Source organism: Penicillium verhagenii (assembly GCF_028828195.1).
Source record: "Penicillium verhagenii strain IBT 33310 chromosome Unknown utg000009l_segment0_segment0, whole genome shotgun sequence".
Taxonomy (NCBI): domain Eukaryota; kingdom Fungi; phylum Ascomycota; class Eurotiomycetes; order Eurotiales; family Aspergillaceae; genus Penicillium; species Penicillium verhagenii.
Window position 1 is genome coordinate 379,805 of NW_026643173.1, and position 17,358 is coordinate 397,162.

Sequence of the window (17,358 nt, forward strand, 5' to 3'; positions counted from 1 at the left end):
TGTAGTATGAAGTGCTACTATATCCTATGTGTTTTCAAATTTCTTCTAGCATTGAAGGAACAAGGGAGCATAATTGAGAAAATATCTAATCCAAGGATCGCTATCGGCGGTTCCTTCATGTTCAAACACCGATGAAATTCTAATGTGTATTTATAGAAAAACCATTCGATGTTCTATCAATAAAATTCATATAGGAAGAGGCGTTCATGATGTCAGTCCACCATCACTGGAAGGCGACGGAATAACCGAAGCTCAGTTCGTACAGAGTTAGTATATTGAACCTCCAGGATTATTTTCACACAATTGGCTAACATGCTGTGAGGGATCAAATGTTCCGGAAAACAGTCATGTCGACATCTGATCCGGTGGTGCTCTTTGATGTCGGAGTAGGTCAGGTATGTGTAACAACCACGACGCGAAAACCCCACAGCTGGTGATCATCCGACTGATTACTCTTTGAGGCAGGCCCAAGGATCGAGAAAGTACCAGGAAGACCGATGCACGATCGTCCTGCCGGATCAATTCCCCGGCGAAACGAAGGACAAGATAGCGTTTTTTGCGATATACGATGGCCAGTAAGGATCTCTCAGGGGGCAACCCTCACCTTCCTTATTTTGACTGGATATGTAGTGGGTCTGCATTGGTGTCGGAGCACGCCAGCAAGAGGTTGCACTATCTGCTGGCTAAGCGACCTGAGTTTGAAAAGGGAGACTACGCCGCCGCTATCAAAGCTGCGCTAGCAGACGAGGATGCCCTGTTGCTGGAGAGTTTCAAGCATGATACGGCCGAGCCTGCAATCTCCGGATCCACTGCAGCGTTATGCCTAGTGAACCTGACCCAGGGCGAGCTCGTTGTCTCTAACCTAGGCGATTCGCACGTTATCCTGGCGGAGAGAGATCCCAAAACGAATCGTCCCTATCATATTGTGCGCGGGCCCCCGATATTGTACATCATAGGTGGAAAATTAACAGATATGTACTAGTGCCGACTCACCGAAGCACACAAGCCAGAACTACCCAGTGAAAAGCAACGCATTGAAGAAGCTGGGGGCCAGGTCTCTACGCTTAGCGGCACTGCTCGGCTCGGTGAGTATATATACGTTTACCCGTGTTAGCCGAGGAAAAAGATAATGACGAATATACAAACTAGTAGGATCTCTGAATATGTCTCGCGCTCTAGGAGACTTGCAGTATAAGAACCCTGTCAATGAGGGCCAGGACCAAAGTTCCTGGCCTGGCGCAGCAAGGCGCGGTTCATCATCATCCGCTCCTGTCGGGAATTTCCTATCCAACGATCCATTTACCTCGCGACGAACATTGCAGGCGGACCGACGTTATCTTTTAGTGATTGTATCGGACGGAGTCAGTGATCATACCGAAGACGTGGCCTTGATTCAACACGTGATGAAGTTGGCGATGCGGGGGAAGCGGGCCAGTGAGATTGCCAGTGAGGTGGCCACCAACAATGCTCGATTTAAGAAGAGTGATAATGCTTCATGTGTTGTGGTCATGTTGGACGGACAGAGATCTTAGATATGGGGTGTTATATGTACTCCGTATGTAATCTTGCATTGAGATCATTCAAAGGTAGAGCACGAACATAAAATATGAGTAGCGTTTTGAGTGTACAAGTTAACCGGGAAGCGGGTTCCACCCTGCGGAGATTGTGTTATGCATGTTGCAAACGACCAATGAGAGCGAAGAATATCACTCGGCTTATCCGGATGAAGAAGGTGGTTTTTTTTAACCCTTTTTCTTACTCTTTTTTATCTCGTTTTTATCTCGTTTTCTGTTTTATCTTCATGTCCTTCTTCATTGATACTAGAAGGATTTATGAGCACTACAGCCTACTAGCATACTCTAGTATATACTATACTTAGGTACATAGTATACTTAGTTTTATTTCTATTTCTAGTCTCTCAACTCCAATTACCCCAAATATGAATACCTAAGAAAAAAAAATCTGTCTTCTTCTCCACTCGGATGGCGTGCACCCAATCTATAACCCGGACGGTTTACCATTACAGGAATCTGTTCTTCGCTAAGTGGCGTACCCTCGTGTTGCTTTCGTATACCACCCTACTTCGTCTATGCACGATGTCAGAGTTTAAAATTGATTAAAATTTCCGACTAAACTAAAAAAGGGTGTTCAAATAGATATCTATTTGAAATGTTTCTCGAATACTGTTCAATGTTCAATGTTGCTTGTGTGTTCTATAATGCTCATATTCCTAATAAAAACCAAAAGCTCACTGGATAATCGTTCTCCCTGTTGACTCAGACTTGAATTTTTTTTTTCTTGAATCCCTTCGGAGTCCCCGCTTGACAAGGTTATCTCCACGATGACGACAAGTACCAATTAAGCAGGCGGATAAGTTTGTTCCAACATTGAAAAGTCGCTTGGTTCCGTCGGAGTGGACCACCGCTCCTCCGCCACCAACCATAGACTGCAGAGCGTCTGTGCCCTTGAAAGCCCGTGTGTTCACTGTTCAAACCCCAGAGGCTCCAACAAAGGGGACTAAGGGGCCACTATCGGCGGCACAATCTGCAAATTCCCCGACACACCTGATTAGGCAGGCGATGAATCGGTTCAAGGTGGAGATCATCGATAGTCAAGCATGAGTAAGATTCGGCACTAACCACCTTCCATAACGGTCAATCTTTAAGAGAATCTCGCCATTTCACCTTTGTGCCTGGACCTCCGGTTCCAAATTTCCCCCCAAAAAATAATAATTCAAAACAAGGGCCATTCCCGCCCTTTCCTCATCACATTCACTTACCATTCGCAACCCTTGATAATCCCAATGAGTTCAACAAAGACTCACACTCACACAAAATCGGCCTCCGGCAACATGACTTGGAGCAACTTCCATGTTGGGAGGGACTGCGGTCATACCAAGTGGTCTCGAAACGTTACACCTAAATTGTCTGTCTCATCTGGCCAGACCGTCACCTTTGATGCGATCGATAGTAGCAACGGCCAACTGACACCAAACTCGGATGCTTCCGCTATCACTACCTTGGATCTCGGCCTCGCCAACCCTGTCTTCGGCCCAATTTTCGTGCAAGATGCCCAGCCCGGCGACGTTCTTAAGATTGAAGTCCTTGACCTGGAAGTCGCTGACTGGGGTTGGTCCGCTATCATTCCCGGCTTCGGTCTCCTAGCCGATGAATACACAGAGCCCGAAATCAAGATCTGGTCACTCGACCGCGAGAAGGGCTACGCACAGTTCAAGAATATGCGAATTCCTCTTCGACCTTTCCTCGGATGTATGGGGCTGGCCCCCGGTAATGACGACGAGCTCTCAACCGTTCCACCAACAAACCATGGCGGCAACATGGACTGCCGCGAACTCAGTGTTGGTTCTACTGTATACCTGCCCGTTCAGACAGCTGGTGCCTATTTCAGCTGTGGTGATGGACACGCCGCACAGGGTCTCGGTGAGGTCTGTGGCACCGCCATCGAAACTCCCATTCGAGCCACCCTTCGTTTCGAGGTTTGCAAGAACCAGCCTTGGGTGACTGCACCCCAATACCAGACCCCGCCCCGGTCTCAAATACCTAATCAGTTGCCGGATCTGGGAACCTACGGTGCTCTTGGAGTATCGTCGGACTTGTTCCAGGCTGCGAAAAGCGCCACGCAGAACCTTATCCAGTGGCTGGTCTCCACCAAGGGTCTTACACGGAGCGAAGCCTATATCCTGGCAAGTGTTGCCGGCGACTTGCAAATTGTCGAAATTGTCAACGTGCCTAACTACGAGGTATCGATGAGTGTTCAACTGGGTATTTTCAGTTAATTTTGGGATACGATTTGATTGGAGGAGAGTTTCAAAAGAGAAAAATCGCGACGTGATACCCGAAGGTGCTTGAATGACTTGTTGTGCCCTTTTTTTCTTTTCTTTTTTTTGTAAATATAACCATTGCATGAGCTTTCTGTTGTCGTGTCAGAAGAAGCAGAGTGATGACCCAGATATAATTAATGCATATTAAAGAACCAATGATCATGAACATTCAAATGCTCAAAACTTGAGTATGAATACTAGCATACTGAGAATTCGGAATTTCTTAAGGAATGGACGAGAAGTAAATGCGCCTCTACAAGGCATCCAACCATGTGCGACCGGGACAACATGAATTATGTGACAATGAAATGCTTATCTCTTTCCCCTTGCATTTATTCTCTCATAACAAAATGCCATTGAAATGTTGTAATCGAATTATGCATACTTGGACGTCACATGACAGCGCGTGTTGTCGCGTACTCGGCGACCAACCAAAAGCGGATCCTCGAGATCCCCCCCCCCCCATATTCCAAAAGAGGTCATGGATCATGGACCCCGTCCTCGATGGTCTCAATTCTGCTCAGCGACAGGCGGTTTCATCATCTGATCCTGTTTTGCAAGTTCTTGCTCCACCAGGGTCTGGGAAGACGAAGACCTTGACAGCACGCGTCGCGTATCTTCTATCCCATCATGGATACTTGCCTCAAGATGTTATTTGCTGTACGTTTACCATCAAAGCGAGTCGTGAGATGCGAGAGCGTCTCTCGAAGCTGGTTGGAGAACGCGTGCAGTCGCGTTTGATTCTGGGTACTTTTCACTCTATTTGTCGGCGGTATCTGGTCAAGTATGGATATTTGATTGGTCTAAGGAAGGGGTTTGGAATTGCAGATTCAGACGATAGTCGGGGAATTCTTCGGGTATGTAAAGTCATAATTTGTGCTATTTGCTGGTTACATTGCTTATAATACGATAGCGCATCATCAAACGGCTCAAGTCAGCCATTGAAGTCAAGGCTGCACAAGGTCGAATCTCTCGCCACAAGGCCCATGGAATCGGTCCGGATGAATTGGCCCAACGAGCCAAAGCTGAGGAGTTGGAACTGGTTGATATCTACCGCCAGTATGAAGCGGGACTTGCTGCATCAAACCTCTTAGATTACGACGATCTGCTCGTAAGATGCGTGCAACTTCTAAGAGAGCATCCGGATTGCGTCTCAAATGTGCAAGCAGTGCTAGTGGATGAGTTTCAAGATACAAATATCATTCAATATGATTTGATGAATCTTTTTGCGGCGAAGAATCGGCGCATCACGATTGTCGGGGATCCTGATCAGAGCATCTACGGGTTTCGCTCGGCTGAGATTCAAAATCTAAAAAGGATGCAGGACCGATACTCAAACACCTCTATTGTGCTTCTGGAATCTAACTATCGATCTTCGGCTTCAATTCTGAGCTCTGCCCAAGAAGTCATTGAACAAGATACCGCGCGTCCGGATAAAAAACTACAACCGACCCATTCTCACGGAACTATGCCTGTTCTCAGAAAGCTCCCCAATGCCAATGCAGAGGCCAATTGGATGGTTCTCGAGATCAAGAGATGCGTGGCCATGACAGGCGGTGTTCTGCGCATGTCTGATTTTGCAGTGTTGTTGAGATCCGCTTCACTATCGACTCGGATCGAAACAGCATTTGGGCGCGCCGGTATACCGTACAAAATGGTTGGTGGTCGCAAGTTCTTTGATCGAACGGAGGTCAAGACCCTGATCAACTACATGAGGGTGGTCAGTCATACTGATGGCACCGACGCGTTGCTTGGTATTATTAATATTCCACCAAGAAAAATTGGAGACGAGACGATCAAGCAGCTTACCACCGGTGCGGAGAAAGCCAGTATTCCGCTCTGGACGTTCATCAAAGACGTTATACAAGGCCGTCGGTCGACCGAGAAGAAGCTACAAAAGGCAGCAGAGCTGGGACTCTGTTCACTGATGAAATTGATTGACGCGTCTAAGCAGAAGCTACAGGAGTGTGAAGATGCTTCGGCTCCGCGAGTGCTTCTCGAATTCATCACAGAGAGCCTTTCATTTCAAGAGTATCTTGTCAGAACGTATCCGTTGGATGAAGACGGTCGCTGGGCGAACGTTAAGGAGTTAATGGGCCAAGCCAACGACGCCGCGTTCTCAAACGATGACCCGGGCCAAGAGGAAGATCTCCCTGAGATCGAGGGGATAGAACAGCAGCAAGTGCATGCCGGCGAAGAGGCCGTCTCTCGTTTTCTGGCTAATGTTGCCCTTGCGACCGAGGCGACTAAAAAAGACGACGGCGAGGAGGTAACGGAAAAAATAACAATTTCCACCATTCATGCTGCTAAAGGTTTAGAGTGGCCCGTTGTGTTCATCCCTGCCGTATACAATGGAAGCATCCCGCATTCCCGGGCAGAAGTTATCGAGGAGGAGAGGCGCCTGCTTTACGTCGCGATGACCAGAGCCCAAGCTTTATTGTATCTAAGTATCCCACTAAGACAGCCTCGAATGGGTGAAGGAGAAGATTCGACCACCACATTGACACCATTCCTTCCCCCGAAATTGGTCAAGACTCGCTTTCGTCCGATTGGTCCCCAATTGCTGGAAAATGTCGTGTACGCTATTGCCGATATTCTGGGACGACCGCGACCCGCTGTCGAAGACATGTACAAGTCACTGGGATCTCTTCCCTCAACCCTGGATGACCAATGGACGGCTGAAGGTGAAGAGAAAGATAAGGGTGGCGACTCTGAATGGAGGACATCCCTGGGAGCGGACTCGGGAGAACCCAACCCTAAGAGACGTCGTTCGGACATCAACCAGGCAACTACCACCACCTACATGTCTGTAGGTGGACAAGGTAGTATAGGCAACTCCTCCAATTTCATGGTATCTACCACGCTCGGTGCCTCCGGTTTCTCGTCTGCTCGTGACTATATCACGGCCAACCCGGATACCAATAGTCAGGCAACAACAGGAAGCACATCCAAGGCTGCCACGGAATCAGCGCCGGTCAGTCAGGTGAAGAAGAATGTTACCACCACTCGCAAAGATGGACTGAGCCAAGCCAATATCTCAAACTTTTTCGGTGGACCAGGATCCTCCCCGAAGAAAGCGTCCGCCCCAACCAGTCTGCCAACGCAACTAGCCCGACAAAATCAGCTGACATCAAAAACTCCCCGGCCGGGCTTTGGTAGTGTTCCGCCTACGTTATCTTCCCACCGTCTCCAGCCACGGCCACTGCAGCCTACACGACCGACCTTGGAAGCGGGCGAGCCTAGCAATTACACGTGGCTGGCGGCTCCGTCCACACATGCGGTGAAACCTGCCCGGATGCTAGCCCAGCCTGCGAATGAAAACAACACAGTGGACACAGGGACCAGGGCGGAAGAGGTGAAACAGGAGAGCTCCACTCGCGGTGTCCGATCAATGACCTTTCACACGACCACCGTGACCACGGTTCGTCAACAAGCCCAAGCTTCGGGGCGACGGACCTTGGGAATCCGGCGGAGTATGAATGGATGGGAGGAGCGGATGAAGCGGGAGGGCGGGCCAAGTACGTAGTAGAATTGAGCGAACTAGACTTTCATTTTTTTTTTTTTTTTTTTTTCAATTATCTAAAAAAAAATATCTTTTTTGGGGGGGGGGGGGGGTGTTCTTGTTAAACATGTATAATTACTATCTAGGGATTTTGTGGACTTCTTCCGAACTTAGCTGCGTGAGGACCCAATCCAACGTCTGGCCAGCTCATTCTGCATTGATGGTGGAAGTGGAGTAGAAGAGGAGAATGCTATGACTCGTAGGCTGCCCAAGCAACAATTGAATGGGAGAGAGAGGTCAGATGGGATCCGCAGGAAATCTCGGTCTGAGAAGTGACGCACATCCCCGGGACGACAATGCACACTACGTAGTACGGGGTATAGAGACAATCGACCCAATCAACCCAATCAAGCCAGCTGTGCATGAATTATGTGCTTTGTACTCCGTACTCTATATGCGGTCAATCTTCCTCATGACCTTCTTTTCCCCATTAAAACCAAGGTAGATCATCTAGATCCCCATACTTCTATTGGATAAGATCCGCAACTATCTATAGGTATCCGCAATGATCAACTTCAAATGTTTGGTACCTGAATAATTTTTGGGGGAAGGGAATTCTGGACCCAAGTGGACCCAGAAGTCGGTGAAGGGAGAGATAGAGAGATAGAGAGAGAGAGAGAGAGAGAGAATCCCCCTGGAACATCATTGACATCACATTTTGCCTGAACCTCGATCCAAGTGTTTAATTGACGCGATGGCAATAGGCCGCAATGCGCATAGCATGTAATCCCTGCTTTAGAGCGGTGAGGCTGAGGAATTTCTCATGTATGCAACCAAGTAGTCTGTTACTGTATCTATGGTAAGTTTGGGACTAAATGTAGGTGTATGGCCATGTAAGACTGTTACTGACTAGTATGAGCGAATTCGAATTGAGCAAATTTACGGCCTAAAATATACGGGATAAATACTTGATCTAGGCTGGATTGGGTTTGGCTTGTGCGTAATGGACTGTAATGGAGGGTAATTCATAGTAGTTCATTAGTTCATTCCCGTAATCTGCGTCATAAAAAACAGAAATAACCACAGGAATGGCTGACTCATCATTATTGGATCCACCCGTCGTACGAAGTTCTCCATCTCTCTCTCAGTTTGTGTATGACAGGAGGAAAGGGGATTGGCTGCCCTGTTTTCGGCTTGAGATCAGAACCAATCAATCGACTTTCACAAATAGAAACAAACATCACTTGTACTCCCGTACTAGACGGTTACCAGGCACCGGATACGTCAAGGGGCTGATCCATTTCCCGTGGAAGCTCTCAGTACTAGAGCTCCCTGGCGACACGATACGCTTTCTGTAGATCAGATGCGCGCTCAATTGGGAATGGCCCCGGGGGTATACAAAAGGGCCCGTCTGCTGCTACTTCCATTCTTGCTTCATTATACTAATCTTTTTAAACCAACTCAACCACCAACTCGTTCAACTTTTTGTTGTTTTTGTTCTTCTTTACCTTCTATCGTTTATATACTATATCGTGAATCGCCTTGACTTTCCTTGGACTCGTTCGCTCGCTGTTCAACACTGGAAGAGAGACTGGGCTTCATCAGACCACATTATTCATTAATTCTCACCTCCCCTACCTTATCTTGTTCTACCTCTTCTTCTACCATGCCACACAAGGTCACCAACGACTCCAATTCCACTCTAGCCAGCAGAGGCAGCAGTGGTGGTCAGGTCATTGCTACAGAAGTCAGAGGTATGTTGTCGATCCCTCCAATCTATCCAAGCCTCTTCCCCCCAGTCTAGCCCACCAAATCCCATACCCTTGTCCACCCGATCTCCAGATCCAGCCCGGCTAATGCAGACGCGTTCAGTAACCGCCAATCCCGTCCGCAAACCCCCGGTTGTCGTGCACAACAAAGGTGGCCAAATCTACGACGAAACACGTCCATCGGACTGGGACAAACAACGCTGGAAGTAGTTCTGCATATGCAGCTTTCAATTCCTCCAGCAGCAGCAAGCCGATGAAGGCGGGAGAAAGGGAGCGCTAAAGACTAGACCAGTCAGCCTCCGGTCATCTGTCTTCCTGATCTCCTTTTCCCCAACTTTTTCCTTTTTTGATTTTATCCGCGCGGCTTCCCCGGCAGAAGTCTGGACTTGAACTTGGACCTGGACGTGACCAGCACCAAAAAAGAGGATGCGACTTTGAAAACGAAAGTGAGGCGGTGCCGCAATGATCAACGGCAACACACCCCCGAAAAAAAAAGAAAGAAAAAAAAAATCTCCCAAAAAAATCCAAAGGAGTTGGTCTCGCGTATCCCGAAGTTACGCGAGGTTCTACTACAATCTGGTCTTAGACCATTTCGGTTTCTTTCCCCCCTTTTTTTGGGAGTCTGGAATTGGTCCATCCATTCCAGCTGCCAGAAAGAAGGGATGGGGTAAAGACGGACGCCTCTTCGTCACCGCCATCTTCAATGATCTTCGCCCCTGACCCGATTGGGCGAGTCTAGCCCTTTTTCGCTTCCTCTTTTTTGAGCTATCCTGTCCACGTCCAAAAAAAAAGTCCACTGCTTAGCTGGCCGACCTTCCTGCTGCTGGGGGGGTTTATTTGCTTTTTCTCTTGTGCTTCCTCTTTGGATTTTGCCCCGGGTTTTCTCGCTTTTCCCCAAAGTGACAGAGCTTTGGGCACTGGGGAAGGGGGATCCACTCTGATCCCCCTGCTTCCATGTCTACGGTATCTCCTTGTATCACTATATGCGGAGTTTTCTGGTTTTGGCGTCCTTGGGTCTTTTATTTTTTGCTTTTTTTTTTTATCCCCGTCCGCTGGAATTCTTTCTCTGGCGGTTACACTCCCTTCAACTCCGGGGAATTTCTGAGTGTCTGGGATGATCAATTTCTGATCTTTCTCATCTCATGATCCCCCGGACTTGTGTTTTTTTATACGCCTCTTACTCTCCTCTCATCTCCTCCACCTTCTTCTTCTCCTACCTTATCTTCCCCTTTACCCTTTATCTCGCCTCTTCCTATGTTTTCTTCGGGGGTCTGTCAACCACCGGGAGCTTGACACGTGTCATACTACTGTACACCCCCTCCTCCTAGCAGCGCTCGCTGCAGGATATACACCGGACGGTTCTCGCGCAGAGGCCCTCTGACCTGTTCTTTTTGATTTTCTGATTTGCGATGCATAGCGATAGCGTGGGTATTGTTTTTTGTTTGGGTCAATGAGCGAACAATTCTGTTTTCGTGTTTTGGGATATCTGCTATTTTACTACTACTATACTGACCGATTTTGAGTATCGAAATTGTCTGAATTCTATCTTATCATCACTCACAGCTTGACCTGATAAGTCGCTGTGGTTTTGATGCATTATTTTTTTCACATCTGTTCACTGTAATCACCTATAAAGTCCCCTGCTTTCCCGTTCTTCGACATGCTACATTGCGTCCTGCTAAACTCCATCAATCTCGTCAGGAGCGCAATCAATGGCAAGATTACATGCAGGAATTCAATGTACCTATGAAAGTATCCGAAATGAAAGAGAAAAGCACTCAAGCTAAACTTGAGAGAGCCTTCGTAAACCCAGGGGTAGTACTCCGTGCGACGCGCTGGCCTGAACGGAAAGCCCCGACAAGAGTGAATCGTCAACCCAGGGCCCCGTGCAGTTGTGTCTAGAGGCATTGCAATTCCATGCCCCATCATAAATCCATAAATCTCCATAGGACAGGAATTGCAATCAATAGTGGTTCCGAAGAATGCAAAGATCAATAGAGTTCGGGTCCAGAAACCGGGTGGTATGATGACTGTGGACGAGAACATTTGGAGAGAGAAAAACAGAAAATAAAATACGGAGCTGGGCAAGTACTAGTCCTGATTAGGAGCATCAATAAAAGCCCCTATGGACGCGGGAAAAAATCACATGGGTGAGTCTGCTATAGACAGCATTATTTCTATGCAATTAACACAACCATAGTACGTACACTTTATTCGTGCTCTTGATTGATATTGGCCTGGTTTGTTCCTTTCGCTGCCGTGTCATATATCACTGACGAGTAGGTGCTTCATGATCGACTTTTTGGGCCTCAACCCGAGTCGTTCTCGAAGGCAAGAAAGAAAATGCAACGATACTAGATAGAACACACAGTCCAGCTACGAAAGTTAGCAACGAAATATGAACCAATAATATCGGGAGATACTCACCTAGAACGCAATTCATAACATAGTATCCGCATTTCTCGATAAGTATTCCGCTAAGACCAGGGCCAATGCATGTCCCGATTGTCCAGGCAAGACCAGCCATTCCAATAGCTCGTGACTTTCCTCCATTGGGCCCGAAAGCCTCAGGATAATCTTCCTTGAGTTCTCTCACGGCCACTATGAATGAGTCAGTGAGTATGTTTGTGTTTTTGGGACCTTGGTTTTGACTTACCTGTGGCCTCAATCATCCCTGATCCATTTAAAAATGCACTTTGGAACCCAACCAAAGTCATTGCTAGTATATAAAGCGTAGGCCCCCAGTTCTCCATGCTTTTAGATGGGAATTGTGCACTGCCGGGAAGACCCAGTAGCCAGAGAGACGGAGCCAAAATAGCGAATCCAAATGTAGTTGGCATTCGTGTTCCAAAGCGATCTTTCAACCAGCCCACAACTGGAGCCATAATGAGACGAGGGGCTTGTAGAGAAGCAAACATAAGACCAGACTGCATGCTACCCCAGCCGAATACATCACGAACATGCAGGGGAACAGTGGCATTGAACGTGGTCATCAAAATACCAAACATAATGCTGCAGTATATGCCAGCAACAAAATTGGCCTTGCTAAAGATGCAAAAATAGAAATTCGGTCCTGTAACGGGTGTCGTATGAATCTCAGATGATTGATCGGAATGGTTGGAGAGCAGAGGCGACGTTTCAGAAACCGTAACTGAGGTGCCAGTAGAATCTTCAAAATGAAATATTAGAAAGAAGAGTTGAGGTTTTTACCCAGGGAGCATGAGACATACCGGTTTTCTCCTCTTTTTTCTTCTCCACCATCAACAGACGAAAGGCCATATCGATTCCCAGGATCACAAAAGCACTTGCCCATGCTACCCAGTACCCGGCCAGTTGAAATAGAATACCCGATATCATAGGTCCAGTTGAGGAACCCAGCGAAACGGCCATGGATATCATGGCGTAGGTCTTTGCAGTATTCTCAGGCGAAACAGTGTTTGCCACTGTCGTGTATCCCACTACCCACATGATACTGCTGGCCAAAGTTTGCACTGATCTACTGATAAACAGCAGTGGCACTATAAGTAATGCATAGTTAGCCACCTACTCCATCCATGACGGCGATACATATCAGACATACAAGATGATCCAAATGCCGTCGCAATGGTACTGGCCAAGGCGATACCCAGCGCCCATAGAAACCAGCCTCGAGTCGAAGTAGATTTATCCGCAAAATGCGCTAACGGCATCCGAATAATCACACTGACTGCCGCATTTTCAGCCAACAGCCATGAAATTGTTCTTTGTGTGCGGGATGGATCTATGCCCACGCGACCCTCGAGCATGTAGGGGAGGATAGGAACGACGAAGCTGGCTAGAAATGTATCTGTTGATGAGAGAAGTTAGTTTAATAAAAACACATGTGCATGCGGCCATGGAGGAAACAAGAGGCAGGCTCCGGTACCGGTGAATAGCGCCGCAGCCATTGCTGTGACAGTAAACCATGTTGATGATCGCCATGATTGTCCCCACATTTGTGTATCCATGGCTATAAGTTCTATAACTGGCAATCGAGTACGCTCAAAGCGTCTTCGAGATCAGACCTCGAGTGCTGGAAATGCAGTCCGTTTTGTATTGAGGATGGGGGGAAATTAATCCATGTGCGGGGTTGGGAGGTGTGCATGAGTTTCTGCCCCTTGCGCTCAGAATCAATAGTAATTTCTGATCATCACGAACATGCCAGTCATATTGTCCGAACTAATGTAACGTGTTTCACGTGTGACTAGATCAGATCGAAATCACCTGACTCCAGATGTTGTACAGAAAACACTGTCAACAGCACTTGAGTTGTGCATAATACAATGTGCGGATCTATAAATTCCCCTCCCCATCCCTCACGTTCAAATGTTTTATATACTACTCCTCTCCTTGGAGAACTGTGGCTCAGAAACCCAATGAATACCAGACCCCTCCTGCATAACTCTCCTCCATCTCGTTTCCCCACCTCAATTCTCCGGCTTCATCAACAAACCAGCCTAGTCGCGTTCGCAGATTTTCATAATCACCCGGCAAGAGCTTACCCGACTCAATCTCTCGCAACACTGGTAGGAAATTTGCACTTCCGGAACCGAGTACCAATATGTCCAGCCGCCTGTGCTTAAAGAGACGTTGCTGCTGACGAAGTGCTGCAAGAAAGTTGTGAAAGTTTTCTGCGCGAGTGTAGAGTATCTTTCGCCGTTCAAAAGTACTGATGGGTCCTTGCCTGCCGTCGAGTACATGGCAGATGTCATGCACATGTGAAATCCATGTTTAGGCTGTTGATCTCGTCCCGGATGTTATAGGTGTTGTCATCTAGATATTCGGTACTGTAGGCTCCAATATGCTCGGCACCACCGAGGTGCAGAGTGTCGGCTGCAGTGAGCACAGATGCCATGAATAGCCGACCATAACTATTACAAGAGAGAAGGCATTCTTGTTAGCAAGCATTGTACCAGTTACCATGTGCCATTACTGATGTCATCTTGAGCGCTGGAATGTGAGACTAACCTTAATGTCACGTTATAGTAGAACATTCCCGTCTCTCAACTGAAGGTAGTTTTGTTATGTGGCAAGAAATTATCCGAAATGCTTCAATTGATCAGCTCGTTCGGTTGGCTTGTTATGTATACTAAAGGTCTGAATCTCGCCGTTTGACGGGTTCACAATGATACTGCCTCCAGATGTCGGCTGACTCGACGATTGGCCTGCAATCAATTGATTCATTATCGTGACAGATGGAACCTCAACAAATAGTAAGTCGACATTGCAGTAGCCATTTTGATCTGTATTCCGCTTGGTTATTGTTACTGCATTGCCGTGAATCCATTTTCCAGCGAAATTCCGTTGCCAGTTACGCACTGTCCAAGTTGCAGGGTCGGCATTTGGGGACCAATGCCCAACAGCTATATTGGGGTCCCAATCACTACTGCTTCCATTGCCACAGCAGATGATCTCGGCAGGATTAACGAAGATGGTTGTGCAGTTTGGACAGGTTGATATATTTTTCCGATAATGTGATTGGGAGGATGGCACTAGCTAGTAGTTTGCTGTACACTGCACCGAGTTGATAGCCACCTTCGAGATTATTCATTTGAATGTTGGGGATCGTGCTAGCATTCCAAATAGTATGGTTGCTTATATCTGTCGACAGGCAGAGGAAAGTGACGAAATAGCCATGAACCCAATCATATTGAGCACTTGAGTAATGTTGCGCACACCAATCAATACCCAGCACTTGAGCTCAAGCGTCTGCCGTGCTTCTTTCTGGCGGATCCATCGTATAGCGCATTCCATCAAGCTCCCGGTGTCTTCAGGATGCTTGACATTGCCTCTGCTCCTTTGGGCCGTGCTAGACGAGCATATGGCTCGGTTCGTTTAACATCGTCAAATAAAATTGCCGTCATTTGGACGTAAATAACAGCGATCATGGTTGATCCGGACTAGTCTTACGCTGAAAACTATGGTGCACCAGATGTGCCCCACATCCTGGGAGACACCATACTCTAACAGTACCGCTAAGTTATGACATTATTGCAGTATCACTAAGTCGTGATATTGCAATTTGTTATAGTATCGCTAAGTCGTGACATTGTTACGCTATAGTTGGATATCCGCTTTGCGCGCTGCCTATACTAGAGAGTTACTTAGTCGTGACTTGCTACTGGTATCGCTAAGTCGTGATATTATTACAGTATCGCTAAGTCGTGACATTGTTGCGCTATGGTTGGACGTCTACTTTGCGCGCTGCCTATACCAGAGAGTCGCTTAAGTCGCCACATGCGCTTTTCTTTGTTGTTAGATAATTCTTGCACCCACTTCTTCTCTTTCTTAGTGGTTCAATCTTTCTTCAGCTTATTTCTTCAGCTTCCTTTCCTCTCCTACTGATCCCCGTTAAAATACTAGGTTATTTTAGGTACATGGCATATGACCGTGGTTTGATTGTGGTATAGAACGAAGGATATTCTAAGCGTGGCTTTGTTCTTAAAGGCGCTCATTTATCGCTGCTGACAGTTCAAGAAATTAAGATGTTGACCTCATTGTTGTTTCCCAAGGTTGTTGGCCCTCGAACCCGTGGTAAGTTGAGTTACTTCTCAGGTTTTTCTTTGACTACTTTCAACAGTTACAAAGAGATCCTATTCAAATATTATGTGGCAACACAGCAAAGCCATTAAAATTGTCTGCCAAATATCTAATATTCAAGGACTGAAGAGGAAAAGAATACCAGAATTCGAAAATGAAGGTGGAAAAAAAAATAACCGTCGATATGAACTAACCCATGTGGTATATGTACAGAGAATCGTAAAAAAAAGAACATAGATCACAAAAGATATCCATGTGTTTCCTTGGACAAAAAGGAGTCCATGGAAAAATTGGCCGGTGGCCGTGAAAATGGGAAGAATATCAAGGCGCCACCGTCGGCTGGGAAATTTGCGCAAGAAGGGTAAGAATAAAAAAGGATCACGCTGACATGGAGAGATAACTGTTGAGCATCTATTCGGACCAGTCAAGCTGGACGATGAGACGGACGGCACCGCTGCTCTGGGAGACAGCCAGCGAGGGGTTGCCCTGGTCGGCACTGGTGTAGGCGTTGAGGAGGCTGGCCAGACCGGTGGCAATGCTGGAGCAGCTGGCACCGAGGTGGTTGCAAATGCGCATACCCTGGACGTCGAAACCGGCGAGCTGGGCAATGATGGAGGAAACATCCCAGCCGGAGAAACCGTCGTTCTTCTCGCTGCTCATGTCAAACTCACCCCAGGTACCAGCCCATTCACCAATGAGAGAGACGGGAACAGATCCCTGACCAGCAGACCAACCGCCCTGAGAGTTGTCATCGATGGCGACGTAGGCGATCTCACCGGGAGCAAGGGTGAATTCGAGGGCCTTGTTGGGGCTCCAGAAACCATCCATCTCGCCATTGGGACCGTATGTGTTCCAGAAGACAACGGTCCAGTCATCGGTGTTGCTGCCCTCGAAACGGAGAACGTGCTTGTACTGGCTGGCGCTAGACTCGGCGACCTGGATGATGTTGCTACCCCAGGGGCTACCGACGTTGCCGACATAGTCCCAATCCAGAGATCCGGTACTCTTGCTGGCAGTGGAGTCACCGAATCCAGAGCGGCTGTAAGTGCCATCGGAGGGAGTGTCGGACCAGGTACCACTGCTGCTGCTGCTGCTGCTGCTGCTGGAGGCAGTGGTAGGGACGGCAGAGGTAGTGGACTCAACCACGGCGGAGGTGGAAGTGGTGGTGGGCTGAGCAGTGGTAGTTGGGGCGACATAGATGGAGGTGGAGGTCGAGAAGGAGGACGAAGTGGAGGTGGAAGCAGCGATGTCGCCAGCCCACTCGTTGATCCAGGACTCGAGAACACCGTCGATGGTGGCATAGACCTCATCACCGACAGCGCGAGCCTTCAACTCGGAAGGCAACTCAGCGACAGGAGTGATAGCCGGGCCCGCGACATCCTCAACCTCTTGAGCGACTTCCTCGATCTGAGGGTGAGCGTGACGACGTTCATGGCCGTGGAGGCGAGCAACGGCAGAGCCTGCGGACAGGGCCGTCAGCAAAAGAATGGAATCCTTGAACTGCATCTTTGGAATTGTGATATTCTTTTTTTCGAAAAGGAAAGTGGGTTTAAAGAGTGACTGAGCAAGGTAAACAAGCTCGAATTCCAATTCAAGAACAGAAGAATAAAAAAAAAAGAGAGTGTGGGATAACGATGGCCCTTGAGTGATGAAGGAGGGAGAGGTGAGGGTTGATATTATTTACTACT

At 47.8% G+C, this 17,358-nt stretch overlaps 7 protein-coding genes across 7 annotated transcripts; 4 read left to right on the forward strand and 3 right to left on the reverse strand.

Moving 5' to 3' along the window:
• Window positions 1-329: 329 nt before the first annotated feature.
• On the forward strand, window positions 330-1,532 carry N7466_009208 (PP2C family serine/threonine-protein phosphatase; the record flags this gene model as incomplete). The annotated part of the gene is made up of 5 exons (XM_057168597.1): window positions 330-395; window positions 466-575; window positions 631-925; window positions 983-1,085; window positions 1,150-1,532. The coding sequence occupies 5 exons, from the start codon at window positions 330-332 to the stop codon at window positions 1,530-1,532; spliced, it is 957 nt and encodes a 318-aa protein (XP_057017303.1).
• Window positions 1,533-2,851: 1,319 nt separating this feature from the next.
• On the forward strand, window positions 2,852-3,796 carry N7466_009209 (acetamidase/formamidase family protein; the record flags this gene model as incomplete). Its single annotated transcript, XM_057168598.1, has 1 exon — window positions 2,852-3,796. One exon carries the CDS (start codon window positions 2,852-2,854, stop codon window positions 3,794-3,796), a length of 945 nt encoding a protein of 314 aa, XP_057017304.1.
• A 533-nt stretch (window positions 3,797-4,329) lies between these two features.
• N7466_009210 (uncharacterized protein) lies at window positions 4,330-7,367 on the forward strand (the record flags this gene model as incomplete). The annotated part of the gene is made up of 2 exons (XM_057168599.1): window positions 4,330-4,698; window positions 4,755-7,367. The coding sequence occupies 2 exons, from the start codon at window positions 4,330-4,332 to the stop codon at window positions 7,365-7,367; spliced, it is 2,982 nt and encodes a 993-aa protein (XP_057017305.1).
• Window positions 7,368-9,009: 1,642 nt separating this feature from the next.
• Window positions 9,010-9,322, forward strand: N7466_009211 (uncharacterized protein; the record flags this gene model as incomplete). The annotated part of the gene is made up of 2 exons (XM_057168600.1): window positions 9,010-9,097; window positions 9,186-9,322. 2 exons carry the CDS (start codon window positions 9,010-9,012, stop codon window positions 9,320-9,322), a joined length of 225 nt encoding a protein of 74 aa, XP_057017306.1.
• Window positions 9,323-11,381: 2,059 nt separating this feature from the next.
• On the reverse strand, window positions 11,382-13,038 carry N7466_009212 (uncharacterized protein; the record flags this gene model as incomplete). Its single annotated transcript, XM_057168601.1, has 6 exons — window positions 11,382-11,488; window positions 11,540-11,713; window positions 11,769-12,185; window positions 12,343-12,630; window positions 12,693-12,938; window positions 13,017-13,038. 6 exons carry the CDS (start codon window positions 13,036-13,038, stop codon window positions 11,382-11,384), a joined length of 1,254 nt encoding a protein of 417 aa, XP_057017307.1.
• Window positions 13,039-13,838: 800 nt separating this feature from the next.
• Window positions 13,839-14,124, reverse strand: N7466_009213 (uncharacterized protein; the record flags this gene model as incomplete). Its single annotated transcript, XM_057168602.1, has 2 exons — window positions 13,839-14,001; window positions 14,099-14,124. 2 exons carry the CDS (start codon window positions 14,122-14,124, stop codon window positions 13,839-13,841), a joined length of 189 nt encoding a protein of 62 aa, XP_057017308.1.
• Window positions 14,125-16,081: 1,957 nt separating this feature from the next.
• Window positions 16,082-17,176, reverse strand: aspf4 (allergen Asp F4; the record flags this gene model as incomplete). Its single annotated transcript, XM_057168603.1, has 1 exon — window positions 16,082-17,176. One exon carries the CDS (start codon window positions 17,174-17,176, stop codon window positions 16,082-16,084), a length of 1,095 nt encoding a protein of 364 aa, XP_057017309.1.
• Window positions 17,177-17,358: the final 182 nt, after the last annotated feature.